Source organism: Schistocerca gregaria, chromosome 1 (assembly GCF_023897955.1).
Source record: "Schistocerca gregaria isolate iqSchGreg1 chromosome 1, iqSchGreg1.2, whole genome shotgun sequence".
NCBI lineage: Eukaryota > Metazoa > Arthropoda > Insecta > Orthoptera > Acrididae > Schistocerca > Schistocerca gregaria.
Window position 1 is genome coordinate 719957042 of NC_064920.1, and position 13767 is coordinate 719970808.

A 13767-nucleotide genomic window follows, 5' to 3' on the forward strand; every position below is an offset into this window, starting at 1 on the left:
TACCACATTAATGCAATAAATGCTCAAAATGGTGTCTGTGAACCTCAATGCATTTAGCAATACGTATAACGACATTCCTCTCAACAGCGAGTAGTTCGCCTTTCGTAATGTTCGCAGATGCATTGACAATTCACGGACGCATGTTGTCGGGCGTTGTCAGTGGATCACGATATCCAATATCCTTCAACTTTCCGAACAGAAAGAAATCCGGGGACATCAGATCAGGTGAACGTGCGGGCCATGGTATGGTGCTTCGATGACCAATCCACCTGTTATTAAATATGCTATTCAGTAGTGATTCAACCGCACGCGAGCTATGTGCCGGACATCCATCATGTTGGACGTACATCACCATTCGGTCATGCAGTAAAACATCTTGTAGTAACATCGGTAGAACATTACATCGGAAATCAGGATACATTGCACCATTTAGATTGCCATCGATAAAATGGGGGCCAATTACCCTTCCTACATTAACCCGCCAAGGTCGCTGATGTTCCTCTTGTCGCAGCCATCGTGGATTTTCCGTTGCCCAATAGTGCCATATTATGCCGGTTTACGTTACCGCTGTTTGTGAACGACGCTTCGTCGCTAAATAGAACGCGTGCAAATAATCTGTCATTGTCTCGTAATTTCTCTTGTGCCCAGTAGCAGAACTGTACACGACGTTCAAAGTCGTCGCCATGCAATTTATGGTGCATAGAAATATGGTACGGGTGCAATCGATTTTGATGTAGCATTCTCAACACCGACGTTTTTGAGATTCCCGATTCTCGCTCAATTTGTCTGCTACTGATTGCGGATTAGCCGCAACAGCAGCTAAAACAACTACTTGGGCATCATCATTTGTTGCAGGTCGTGGTTGACGTGTCACATGTGGCTGAACACTTCGTGTTTCCTTAAATAACGCAACTATCCGGCGAACGGTCCGGACACTTGGATGATGTCATCAGGATACCGAACAGCATACATAGCACACACCCGTTGCGTATGTTGATCGCAATAGCCATACAACAACACGATACCGATCTCTTCCACAATTGGTAAACGGTCCATTTTAACAGGGGTAATGTATCACGAAGCAAATACCGTCCACACTGGCGGAATGTTACGTGATACCACATACGTTTGTGACTATTACACTGCGAATAAAGTGGTCCAACTAAAATATTCATATTTCTTTACGTACTACATGAATATATAATAAAAAATGGGGGTTCCTATTTTAAAAAACGCAGTTGGTATCCGTTTGACCTTCTAGCGGGCCAACCATAGCGTCATCTGGTTTCCCCCTTCAAGCTAGACGATTTTCGTTCTTTGTATTTTTTTGTTTGATGCTTATTTTGTGAGATATTTGGCCTGCTCACTATCAATGGACCACCCTGTATATTGCATTGCAAAGTTACTGTGGCTTAATATGTGGCATGTCCCAGCGTGAAGGACATATAGATCCAGCAAATCAATAACCACGAGGGTATGAGAGAGATTTCTTACATGGAAAATTATGTGCTTTATAGATACTGAGATTTGTTCCACAACCACTGCTGTCAAGAGGAGACATTACCTGTACATCGATCGGCGTTGACTATAGCAGCAATCGTAATATTTAATTGTAGTTACGCTGGTAAATATGTTCCGGGCTTCCAGTATTCTTGCGAGCGTAGCATGTATTTGATGATCTGTAGAAAACTTTTGCTGGTTTAACTGTCAGAGGAATTTAGCGACCTGTGCAAAATAATTTTAACTTTGAAAGTCTCGTCTGCAGAAAACAATGGCGACCGCTTCTCCCACTGGACCCGCACTGCAGCTATGCAGCAATGGTAAAAACACGCTCGCGTTCCATAGGAAGACTTCGCGCTTATTTAGGTAGACATGTGATGTCAGTATATCATTCAAAGAACTTTCACATGCTGTCAGCGGCGGAGTAAGATTGATGGGTCACACTGGCTTGCATCTGGCATTGACGTGCTCTGCAAATAGGTCTTTGCTCCTGTCCTGTCACATCAGCGATGGTGCCTAGTAAACATGTAGTTCGAGAGGCATTTCTCAGGTAGCAAGTGTGAAAGGGATGTCGCCACCTCAGCTTGTGGGACCCAAGTGGGCACCTGAGCATCACTTCGCGGGAGGTGCCAGTTCATCCCGACTTCTGGGAGCGTGTGCAATAGCCTCCTTTGACGTCCAATGGACAGGGGGCGGCTGGCAGTGTCTGCATGTTGTTTGCACGTCTGTTTCATTATTTTGCGAGTGGGTCTGTAGGCCGTGCGATGTGTTATTTGCACAGTATACGAGTTGATTTGGTGTCTGCACATCAGTCTAGTGCATTATTTAGGAGGAGTTTGCATATCTGCACTGAAATTATTTCGGTGATTTAGGAGTTGTTTGTGTGACCCCACACATGTCAGATTTTGTGTTTTGTATCAGTGTGATAAATATACTATCTCAAATCCATCCCTAAATAAATTGTTCCAAAATAAATAAAGTACACTCCTTCCCGTCTCCAGCAGCCCAGCGAAGGCAAAGTCATTTCCCCCTCCAGCCAGTCATCTTGTGTTATGTCACAGAATGGATGACAACGACCTCTGGTGACAGTAGTGTGTACTAGGGCCATGCCTCGTGGTGATCACACTCTTCCCCACCATTTTCCCCCAACCGTCTTGGATTATGTCACGGAATGGACGACAGCAATCTCTGGTGGCACCACTGTGTACTAGGTTCAGACCTCATGGTGAACACACTGTTTTCCGCCAAAATTCGCCACCTTGGATAGTGGTACTTGTGTCATCAGCTGACGTCATGGCCGCCATCTTGGATTATATCATGGAATGGATGACAGTGCCCTCTGGTGGTAGTACTGTGTACTAGGTCAGTTGCGCTCTGGACCTCGTGGCGAACACACTGGACGGCGATAGTGCCTCATATTATTTAAATAAAGACTGGTGCATGGAAAATAATAAAGACTTATGTCTAGCACAGGCCGAGTCCTCTCCCCGCCATTTCCTAGATCGGGTAACTTAGGTTAGTGGAGGTAGCCCAAGTACCCTTTCTTTCGTGCCATTTTCTTAGGTTAGTAGAGATAGCTGAATTGACCTATCTCCCCTCCAAAATTCAGACTTCTCGCCAACCCATAGGAAGAGGTGTCGGTCGGATAACTTAGTTTAGTAGTTTAGTAGCCCAATTGACCTATCTTTCCACCATTTTTCTTAGGTTAGTAAAGGTGTGTTGCATTATACTGATAGAATTTGAACTTCCCGCCATTTTCGGGGGGATTGGAGGGGAGGAGTGGTTCGGTTAGTGGAGGTAGCCCTATTGAATTATCTTCCTGCCAAAATTCAAACTTCCCGCCAAAATCAGCCGTATTGAATGACGACATAGCCGCCATCTTGGGTGATATCATGCACAGTTGCCAAGTCGACATGCTGCCATCTTGTATGACGTCATCGCTGCCATATTGGATACAACTGGCAACAATGCATAGTGGGGTTGCAGCCCTGTAGCTCTACTACTCATAAAGTGTAATTCTTGGCACTTACGAAAACTAATCCCACTAACGTCTAAATAGTAAAGCAAATGTTCTCTCTCACGTTTTCATCAAATTGGTGCACCGAATCGTCAGTAACAACCGAAGGTTGCACACTTAATTCCTCACCTTGCACGTTTGTATGGTACTCTTTAAAAGCTGTCACTCATTTCCGTCATCACTCGTATTTCATAGTCGGTGGGGTTCTCAGTCAGAGGAGTCATTTCAAATACGAATAAACAATCGTAAACACGCCGAACGACTGTGTATTGGCGTCTGTGGCTTGCCAACAGTGTGCGTTCGGCGTCATGCATGCCCTAAATGCCTACAGCAGTGCTGCAGCAGTGGAATTTCAAAACGGTACTTACTTTAAAAATTCGCCTCTTATATCTTTGCCAGCAAGATAGACAGGTGTCTAGAGATGTACTCGTATAGCTATTTGTTTGCACCCCTCCTTATTCTTAACTCTCTGCGAAAGTGGTGTTCTTCCCAGCTGTAGTAACCGCAAATACCCAAATGTTGGAGTGCTGCTCGAAAAATCTCAGATCGAGACCATTAACTGAATTAAGGCATACACAGAACAAAATCTGTGCATCTAGATGTGGTGAGAATCTTATAACTGGGAACAGCATGGATCTTGTGTTTGACCCTGTGGAAAGACCAACAAACAGCATTCACAACTGCACTCTGCGCCAGCCACTTCCATGTAGTATTAGTTAGTGAGTAACTTGGAACAGCTGCTGTGTGGTGTTTAACAGTGATCTGCAGTTTCTCTCTTGGGATAATAACGCCTATTGCAAAATATGAGCAAGCAAGATTTATGTATTGTCTTAAACACAGTGGGATAGTAGCATTTACTGTAAACAAACAATGGTAAGCAGCCATACATTGGAGTACAGGTAGAAAATGTAGGAATCGAGACTGTTTAAGTAGGGGGTCGCTATAAACGTTGAATCTGCATCTGTCAGCACTTTCTTCCAGCATCATATTAGAATTGATGCTATTATGAATGTCATATTCGAAGTTCAATCGTGACATGGTTCACTTCCTCTCCTCAATTTCCCCTCTCCACTCAGCCACGCCTCTCTACTCCTCTCCCCTCATTCCCATTTTTGCTCTCACTCAATACGGATTATTTGATGTCTGTACATGAACCATGGACCTCGCTGTTGGTGGAGAGGCTTGTGTGCTTCAGCGATACAGATAGCTGTACCATAGGTGCAACCACAAAAGAGGAGTATCTGTTGAGAGGCCAGACAAACGTGTGGTTCTTGAAGAGGGCTGCAGCCTTTTCAGTAGATGTAGGGGCAACAGTCTGGATGATTGACTGATCTGGCCTTTTAACATCATCCAAACTGGCCTTGCTGGGCTGGTACAGCAAAAGGCCGAAAGCAAGGAGAAACTAAAGCTGTAATTTTTCCCGAGGGAATGCAGCTTTACTGTGTGGTTAAATGATGATGGAGTCCTGCTGGGTAAAATATTCCGGAGATAAAACAGTCTCCTCCATTTCGATCTCCAGCCAGGAACTACACTGGAGGTAGTTATCAGGAGAAACAAAACTGGCATTATACAGAGAAGCAAGTTCTTCTGGGATGGAATCTTGCACTCTCGCTCGAACCCGCCTGCCATCCAATCTGTCAGCCGTGATCTGCAGAAGCCGTGCCTGTGTCTGGTGGACGGCCATTTGGCGCTCTGGCGCAGGTTGTTGCGACGCTAATTCTCGCAAAGCCCTGTAGTAAAACTCAGAGGTCGATCAGAGCCAAAGCGCACTGTCTCATCCGTACGCCATGAGCGTGCGGCGAAGAGCTGGTTTAGTGCAGTATGTCCTCCATTGTGTCATGGGATCATAGGTATGACACCGTCGCTCACATTTGTGCCAGGTAGTAGCGACGGATACACGGCAAGCCTCTTACCGGAGAATGCTGACTTTAAGTGTCCAAGGTCATCTACTACAGTTCTGTTGTCATGGCAGAGTCACAGAGCAGATGAAGGCCTTATGGTCGGTGAATGCAGTGGGCTACAGCTCGGCACCAAGAGTCGCTGCCCAAAGACCTCGAGAGACGTAAATCCTGTCCATCCTGATGGCCGAGTGGTTGGTGAAGTGTGTTTATCTGCGTCGGTCACCATGGGTGAGTGTCCGTGTATCATGCAAAGCGAGATTCCGGACCATAGCTTGAAGGGCTGGACGTGGGACATGGTGAGGGATCTGATCCTCAGGGTGTAAGACGCTGTTTAAGTCCCTGCCCACCATGAAGTGCTTTGCAGGGCCTTGAAACAATGACGCTACCTCAGTGGAGTAATAGTGTTCGCTCTCGACGCTTCTCAGTACCAGACGCAGCATACAGATTCATAAGGCGGACTGTGCCAATCGTGAGCGCAATGCCTCTCGCTGATGGCAAATACTGAATATCCGTTGGTTCGATGCCATTGCGTAGTAATGTGGCCGAACCACTACCGCCGTCAGAAGTTGGGTTGACGTAAGACGCACATCCATAAACATCCAGGCAAAGAATAGGCCGTACCTCTTGAAGAAACACGATATAATGTCCTTCAACAGCTGGCTTTTGATCGCGGGACTAATGCCTTTGACACTGTACGTATTCGATACACCTGGGCGATTGGATATTGCGATGACGTATCCTGCAGTCATTTAAGCCAGTATGCGCCACGTCGCCTGACCGACCGACCCTGTCAGCCCCACCGTGCATATTACTGATCAGCACAGCCAGGATGTCCGTCCGACGATCCGTCGGCCGCGGGCATCAGGTTGTCGCTCGAGTCTGACATCATTCTTTCCAGTCTCCATCTCGGATGCCCAGTCACCAAGCTGGAGGTGTGGTACGTTATGCGACGCATGACGTTCATTTGGTATCTTAGCCGTAATATCGCCAGGGGGCTCCTCAGTGAGTTGAGCATCGTCACTGTGACTTTGTCCTTGGGCTGACGTTGCCACCAGCGAATCAGGAGCCGTTGAAGTGGGGGTGCACAGCGCATGCCGCAGACGGATTTTCCTCATCCTCTTGCTATGTGCCACCATCTCGCGAAGCATTTCCTGCAGACAGCCTCCACTTCTTTCGTCACTTGAGCGACTTATGCTTGTGGGAAAGCGTGTCTGCGTCCTGCGGATCGTGATAAACAGAAGGCACCTCACGCATCGCCAGGTCCGAGCTCGAATCGATCTGCTGGTGCTCTCCTTCTGCACATGGCTGGGGTACAACCGTGGTCTCTGCTGTCCAGCACGGCGACGGTTTCGATGGAGGCTGCGTCGTCGTGGGCACTGAGACCAGTCCCATGGGGGTCGGTAACTGGAAGGGAACAACGTCCGCGTCCGCCATGTTCCTCGCTGCCTCACATGGTGTCTGGAACAGGCGTCTCTGTAAGCATTCAGAGCAACATGCCCTTCCTGCCCGCACCCTGAGCAATCCCGCAGTTGATCGTCACGTATGATGGGATGTGTATACGCAGTCGATTCGCTCCTGATGCACTCCATTCAGAACAGGATATGTCTCGAACGTATGCCACTTTTCTTCCACGTGACTTAGTACTTCGCTGTGAGGCCGCAGAGCGTTCACGACATGTGTGGTCGTCACTTCGAACGGCAGCTCGAAGATCCGTATGTTCTAAACGCCAATTCTGCATGTTGCTGTATCGAGTAGTGGAAACGATATCCAACGGCGAATAAGTCGTTAGCACGTTGCTTCATCGACAAATTTCAGGTAAACTGTGCTGGATACGATCGAAAGATGTATATCGAGACGTTCCTCTGGACCGACGTGTATTAGCTATTTCATACAGGAAAGGCTCTACTTCGTATGCCTTAGGTCTTGTATACTGGGCAAGGAATGTTAATTTAATAGTGGCCTTTCTACAAGAAAGCGCCATCGTCGTTCGAGGTTATCTGTTTACACTGCAATGCCAGTACCCGCGCCGGCCGCGGTGGTCTCGCGGTTCTAGGCGCGCAGTCCGGAGCCGTGCGGCAGCTACGGTCGCAGGTTCGAATCCTGCCTCGGGCATGGATGTGTGTGATGTCCTTAGGTCAGTTAGGTTTAAGTAGTTGTAAGTTCTATGGGACTAATGGCCACAGCAGTTGAGTCCCATAGTGCTCAGAGCCAACCAGCCAGTACCCGCGTAAGTAAACAACGGCCCGCTTGCGGAGAGCCGCACATAGCCCCGCTCACGTCCACTTCGTAACACGGCTGAGAACCGACTGACCGACTGAGGTCCGCAAGCACGATTCAGGGTCCGTCCTCACAGCTTTAGTTCCGCCAATACCTCGTCTCCTTCCTACCTCGCAATAACTGAGAGCGCCAGCAAGGTTCGTTTCTTTAATGCTTTAGGAATCATTAAAACATAGGGGCATTTTTCTCAGAATTTTTTAATGAGTTGGATGGCAACTGACAATTAAAGGGACTCAGGACGAAAGTGACAAAAAAAGTAATACACCAGTGGGTTGTCCGCTATCGAAGCGTTCTAAATCCGTAATCAAACTGCTTGACTTTTAATCATTAGGTGTCTCCTTCTTTGCCTGGGGCCTAGGGCAGGAGTACATCAAACTTCCTGCCATGTGACGAGCCTGTGGAGATTCGTCTTATTACGTAAAGTCTGATTTAAAGTAGCTGGCATTTGACAGCTAACGTGTTGGACTGATTCCGCCATCAATATGCTACTGGTATCCTGACGTTGCTTGCTCCCAACGTGTTGCCACAAACTCCCACAGCGGAAATTAGTGCAAGCTTTCTTAGACGCGAAGATTTAGGCTATTTCAAGAAAACAACGTAATTCTGACCTCATTCAATATTCAGAACAGATTTTAGACATGTTCAAAAGCTCTATGGAGCTGTATAGCCTATGTGCCTTTCCTTTTTGTAGGAAATAGATAGTTGTTAGTTAACTATTAACAAAATTGCAAAAATAAGAAAAAGCTGACGTCTTCCGATGCCTGTAGCTAGCAAACCCAATGTGTCATGGAAATTTGGAAAACTCCGTTGCCGAGTAAAGTACACTACTGGCCATTAAAATTGCTACACCACGAAAATGACGTGCTACAGACGCGAAATGTAACCGACAGGGAGAAGATGCTGTGATATGCAAATGATTAGCATTTCAGAGCATTCACACAAGGTTGGAGCCGGTGGTGACACCTACAACGTGCTGACATAAGGAAAGTTTCCAACCGATTTCTCATACACAAACAGCAGTTGACCGGCGTTGCCTGGTGAAACGTTGTTGTGATGCCTCGTATAAGGAGGAGAAATGCGTACCATCACGTTTCCGACTTTGATAAAGGTAGGATTGTAGCCTATCGCGATTGTGGTTTTATCGTATCGCGACATTGCTGCTCGCGTTAGTCGAGATCCAATATCTGTTAGCAGAATATCGAATCGGTGGTTTCAGGAGGGTAATACGGAACGCCGTGTTGGGTCCCAACGGCCTCGTATCACTAGCAGTCAAGATGACAGGCATCTTATCCGCATGGCTGTAACGGATCGTGCAGCCACGTCTCGATAACTGAGTCAACAGATTGGGACGTTTGCAAGACAACAACGATCTGCACGAACAGTTCGACGACGTTTGCAGCAGCATGGATTATCAGCTCGGAGACAATGGTTGCGGTTACACTTGACGCTGCATCACAGACAGAAGTGCCTGAGATGGTGTACTCAACGACGAACCTTGGTGCACGAATGGCAAAACGACATTTTATCGGATGAATCCAGGTTCTGTTTACAGTATCATGATGGTCGCATCCGTGTTTGGCGACATCGCGATGAACGCACATTGGAAGCGTGTATTCGTCATCGCCATACTGGCCTATCACCCGGCGTGATGGTATGGGGTGCCACTGGTTACACATCTCGGTCACCTCTTGTTCGCATTGACGGCGCTTTGAACAGCGGACGTTACATTTCAGATGTGTTGCGACCCGTGGGTCCACCCTTCACTCGATCCCTGTGAAACGCTACAATTCAGCAGGATAATGCACGACCGCATGTTGCAGGTCCTGTACGGGCCTTTCTGGATACAGAAAATGTTCGACCAGTGCCCTGGCCAGCATATTCAGCAGATCTCTCACCAATTGAAAACGTCTGGTCAATGGTGGCCGAGCAACTCGCTCGTCACAATACGCCAGTCACTACTCTTGATGAACTGTGGTATCGTGTTGAAGCTGCATGGGCAGCTGTACCTGTACACGCCATCCAAGCTCTGTTTGACTCAATGCCCAGGCGTATCAAGGCCGTTATTTCGGCCAAGGTGGTCCTGGGTACTGATTTCTCAGGATCTATGCACCCAAATTGCGTGAAAATGTAATCACATGTCAGTTCTAGTATAATAAAATTGTCCAATGAATACCCGTTTATCATCTGCATTTCTTCTTGGTGTGGCAATTTTAATGGCCAGTAGTGTAATATTGTGGCATTTTTCTCAGAATTTTTAATGAGTTGGATGGTAAATGACATTTAAAGGGACTCAGAACGAAACTGACAGAAAAAAAGTAATATACCATGGGTTGTCCGGTATCAAAGTGTTCTAAATCTGTAATCAGACTGCTTGACTTTTAATCATTAAGTGGCTCTTTCTTTGCCCGATGCCTAGGGCAGGAGTTCATCATACTTCCTGCCATGTGACGAGCCTGTGGAGATTCGTAGTGTTACGTAAAGTCTGATTTAAAGTAGCTGGCATTTGAGAGCTAGCGTGTTGGACTGCTTCCGCCATCAATATACTGGCGGTATCCTGACGTTGCTGGCTCCCAACATGTTGCCGCATATTCCCACAGCGGAAATCAGTGCAAGCTTTCCTGTACGGGAAGATATAGGTAATTCTGAACTCATTTAATATTCAGAACTGATTTTAGACGTGTTCAAACGCTCTATGGAGATTTATACCCTATGTGCATTTTCTTTTTGTAGGAAATAGAATAGTTGTGAGTTCACTACTGACCAGAATTGCAATAATAAGAAAATAGCACCCGCCTTCCGGTGCCTGTATGTAGCAAACGCAATGTGACCTGGAATTTTGGAAAGACCTGTTGCCGAGTAAAGTATTTTGGTAATCAGCGAAAATAATTTTTCATCCAACTCTAAAGTTTTCGATGTGTGACGTAATATAGTCGAAGCTGTTTCCCAGCAGAAAATTTGACATTAGAGAGAAGGTCAGCGTTGGCCGTAATATTGATTTTTATTGACAGCAAAATCGATTTTCAGTCACATAGTGATCAGCTTCAGTGCTGTGGTGTACAAATTAAACTCATAGCATTGGTGTCAAGTTCACAAAAGCTATTGTGATCGTTTCATAAGCTTTGATTACTGATAATAACTTGACACCAGTGCCTATGAGTTTAATGAGTTTAATTTGTACATTACAGCACTGAAGATGATCACTATGTGATTGAAAATCGATTTTGCTGTCAATAAACCATCAATATTACGGCCAACGCTGACCTTCTCTCTAATTTCACATATATGGTCATTGTGCACACAGCACTGTATGGAGTCGCCAATCAAGAAAATTTGACATTTCACCCATTCCAAAAAATTAACATAACTGGCCGTAATTAAATTGTAGAACAGATTTTTAACATGCTTTGGGACACTGTAAAGGTGTGTATCGTAAGAGAATTTGAGACTTTTAGTATGCGATTAGTAGGAGAATGAGGCTTTTCTATCGCCGCAGACAGTGTATCGCTGTGGTGGCCGCTTGCAGACGATGCTCGTCACATCAACGTCCATGCGTGTAACCTTAGAGGTCAAGTTGCAACTAATTTATGTAGGACTATGAAAACATCAGTTCGTGACGGTTGCGCTCGCCTCACCACTCCCCACGTTACACAAGAACAGAAGCTGGTTTATTTGTTGGTTAATGTGTAGTGTAGCGCGGCTGGGTTGTGAGCTTATGTGGTGGTCCGCAGCTGCTGGAGTGGCTGTTCCGGCGGCTGTCCGCGCCCTGCCCGGCCGTGCGCTCCCGGGCCAGCCTCACGCTGCTCTTCACGGCTGCCAGCGGCGCCCTCATGTGGACTCTGCGGCGCGGCGACCACCCCAAGGACACGGCCATCTTCTGGTCAGCACCCACCTGCCCGGCTCTGCCAGTTGCACCCGATGTTACGGATATTAATTTTTTGTGACAAAGCTTGTATATCGTCTTTGGTATAGTGCTCTGATACTAAAACACAGAGGTCTGTTAAAGTGATCATTGCTGCTCAGCTACAGTAGCTCCTTACACGTGCCAGTTGTACGAGGGTTGTCCAGAAAGTAAGTTCCGATCGGTAGTGAAATGGAAGCCACTGGGAAAATCCGGTAAAGCTTTGCACAGATGTGTTGGGCAGAGTCTCTAGTATGCCCTTCGATCGTGTCACGTCGCTCTAATCAGTTTTGAGTGAACACTGAGCACGTAAAGATGCGTAGGGAATAGCGTCTACCGCCAAGTATGAGTGCCTGGTTAGAGATTTCGCCTGTGTCATGCAACCCACATAACACAACTGTCGAGCAGTTCCTTCTTCGTGCCAAAACTCGCCCGCACACTGCAGGGGCAATGAAGACGCTCCTGCGACGTTTCCGATGAGAAGTGTTTGATCACCCACAATACAGCCCGTAATTGGCTCCCCCTGAGTCTCATTTCTGTTCACAAAAACCGCTGACTATGGAGACAAAATTTTTCCACAGACATCAAGCTGCAGACCAGTGCAGATAACTGGCCGAAAGCACAGTCGGCTGCTTTCCATGACGAGGATATTGGAAAGTTGGTACAACACTACGACAACACTGGAAGCTGGAGCGGCGACTAAGCAGACAAGCAGGTGGAAGATGCACCTAACTGTTGCAAATAAAACGTTTCTGGTTTTCTCCGTGGTTTCCATTTCGCGACTGATCGAAACTTACTTTCTGGACAACCCTCGTGTTTGTTGTTGGTTCACAGTATCATTGAATTTTTTTTTAAATAACCTCGACTGTATTACCACATTTACACAAATCTAATGCCCCATCGATTTTAATGCGCGCCCTAATTTCAAAAATTAAATTAATAAAAATAGAAATTTTGGGATATCACTGGTAGGATATTTTTGTATTGTTGAAATTTATTTTACAATGTTAACTTTACTTCTAACAATAGTGAATGTATTTTAAGTTACTTTTTACGGTAATAAGTGATATTTTCATTATTGAAACAGAAGCCTAACTTGATTACCTACATGATATACAAAGAAACAAACTGTATATTACACTCGTTACTCATAATTATTCACTAATGTCAGCATTACTGGAATCCTCGGAAGAGTCTACATCAGAGATCGATTAATTTCCTCCTTCCCTGCCATCCTTGGCGCCGTTCTAGAGCACATCATCTTCACTGCCATCCAGATTATTTGAAATACAGCATTTCTTGAATGATTTTACGTTCATTGGTGCTTCGATGCGTTTCCATGGAGCTGAAACACAGTGCGTAATAATGCATTGTGCAGCACGCTTCATTTTTCCTGTCGGATGCAGTTAACGATTTGGTTCGCAAAACCATTTTTTTGTACTGTTCCTGAACGTAACCTATGGAAGGTTTATTTATACTAACGTCCAGTGGTTGTAATACAGAAGTCATTCCTCCACAAATAATAACAAGGTCACTAGATAGGGTGTCTGCCATCATGGACTGTGCAGCTGGTCCAGGCGGAGGTTCGAGTCCTCCCTCGGGTATGGGTGTGTGTGTTTGTCCTTAGGATAATTTAGGTTAAGTAGTGTGTAAGCTTAGCGACTGATGACCTTAGCAGTTAAGTCCCATAAGATTTCACACACATTTTTTTTTCAATACAGGGCTGGACCTTCTTTTCTACGTCGTCATTGACATGACTCCGAAATGCATCAAGACATATAATTGATGGTGCTTGCAAAGCCCACCAGGACGGCGTTCCCACACGTTCAGGAGACACCCAAGCATCAAACTTTCAGTCATCCACTCCTTTTCTTGATTACGAACAATGACGTCATCAGGAAATACCTTTTCATGTTTTGGAGTCTTGGGGCTCGTTTTTCGCTTGAAGATTAAATAATGGGGAAGTTTGCTACCTTCAGCTGTGATTGCCAGCATCACTGTTACGCGCTGTTTTTCCCACTCAAATGTATTGATGGTATCTTCTTTTGTAACCTTCTCGCCAATCGTGTAATTACTGGGCTCTCGTCAGCGTTGCTTATTTGGCCCATCGAAAAATTCTTCTCTTTCCAAAGTGTGATAACATACTGCTGAAATTCTTGAAGTTTCGTCTCAAA

At 46.0% G+C, this 13767-nt stretch overlaps 1 protein-coding gene across 1 annotated transcript in view; it reads left to right on the plus strand.

Moving 5' to 3' along the window:
* The window catches only part of LOC126266671 (uncharacterized), a 175659-nt gene that overhangs the window by 128078 nt on the left and 33814 nt on the right, over positions 1-13767 (plus strand). The window contains exon 4 of the mRNA XM_049971095.1: positions 11424-11572. Coding sequence (XP_049827052.1) covers positions 11424-11572 — 149 coding nt within the window. The remainder of the gene's footprint in view (positions 1-11423; positions 11573-13767) is intronic.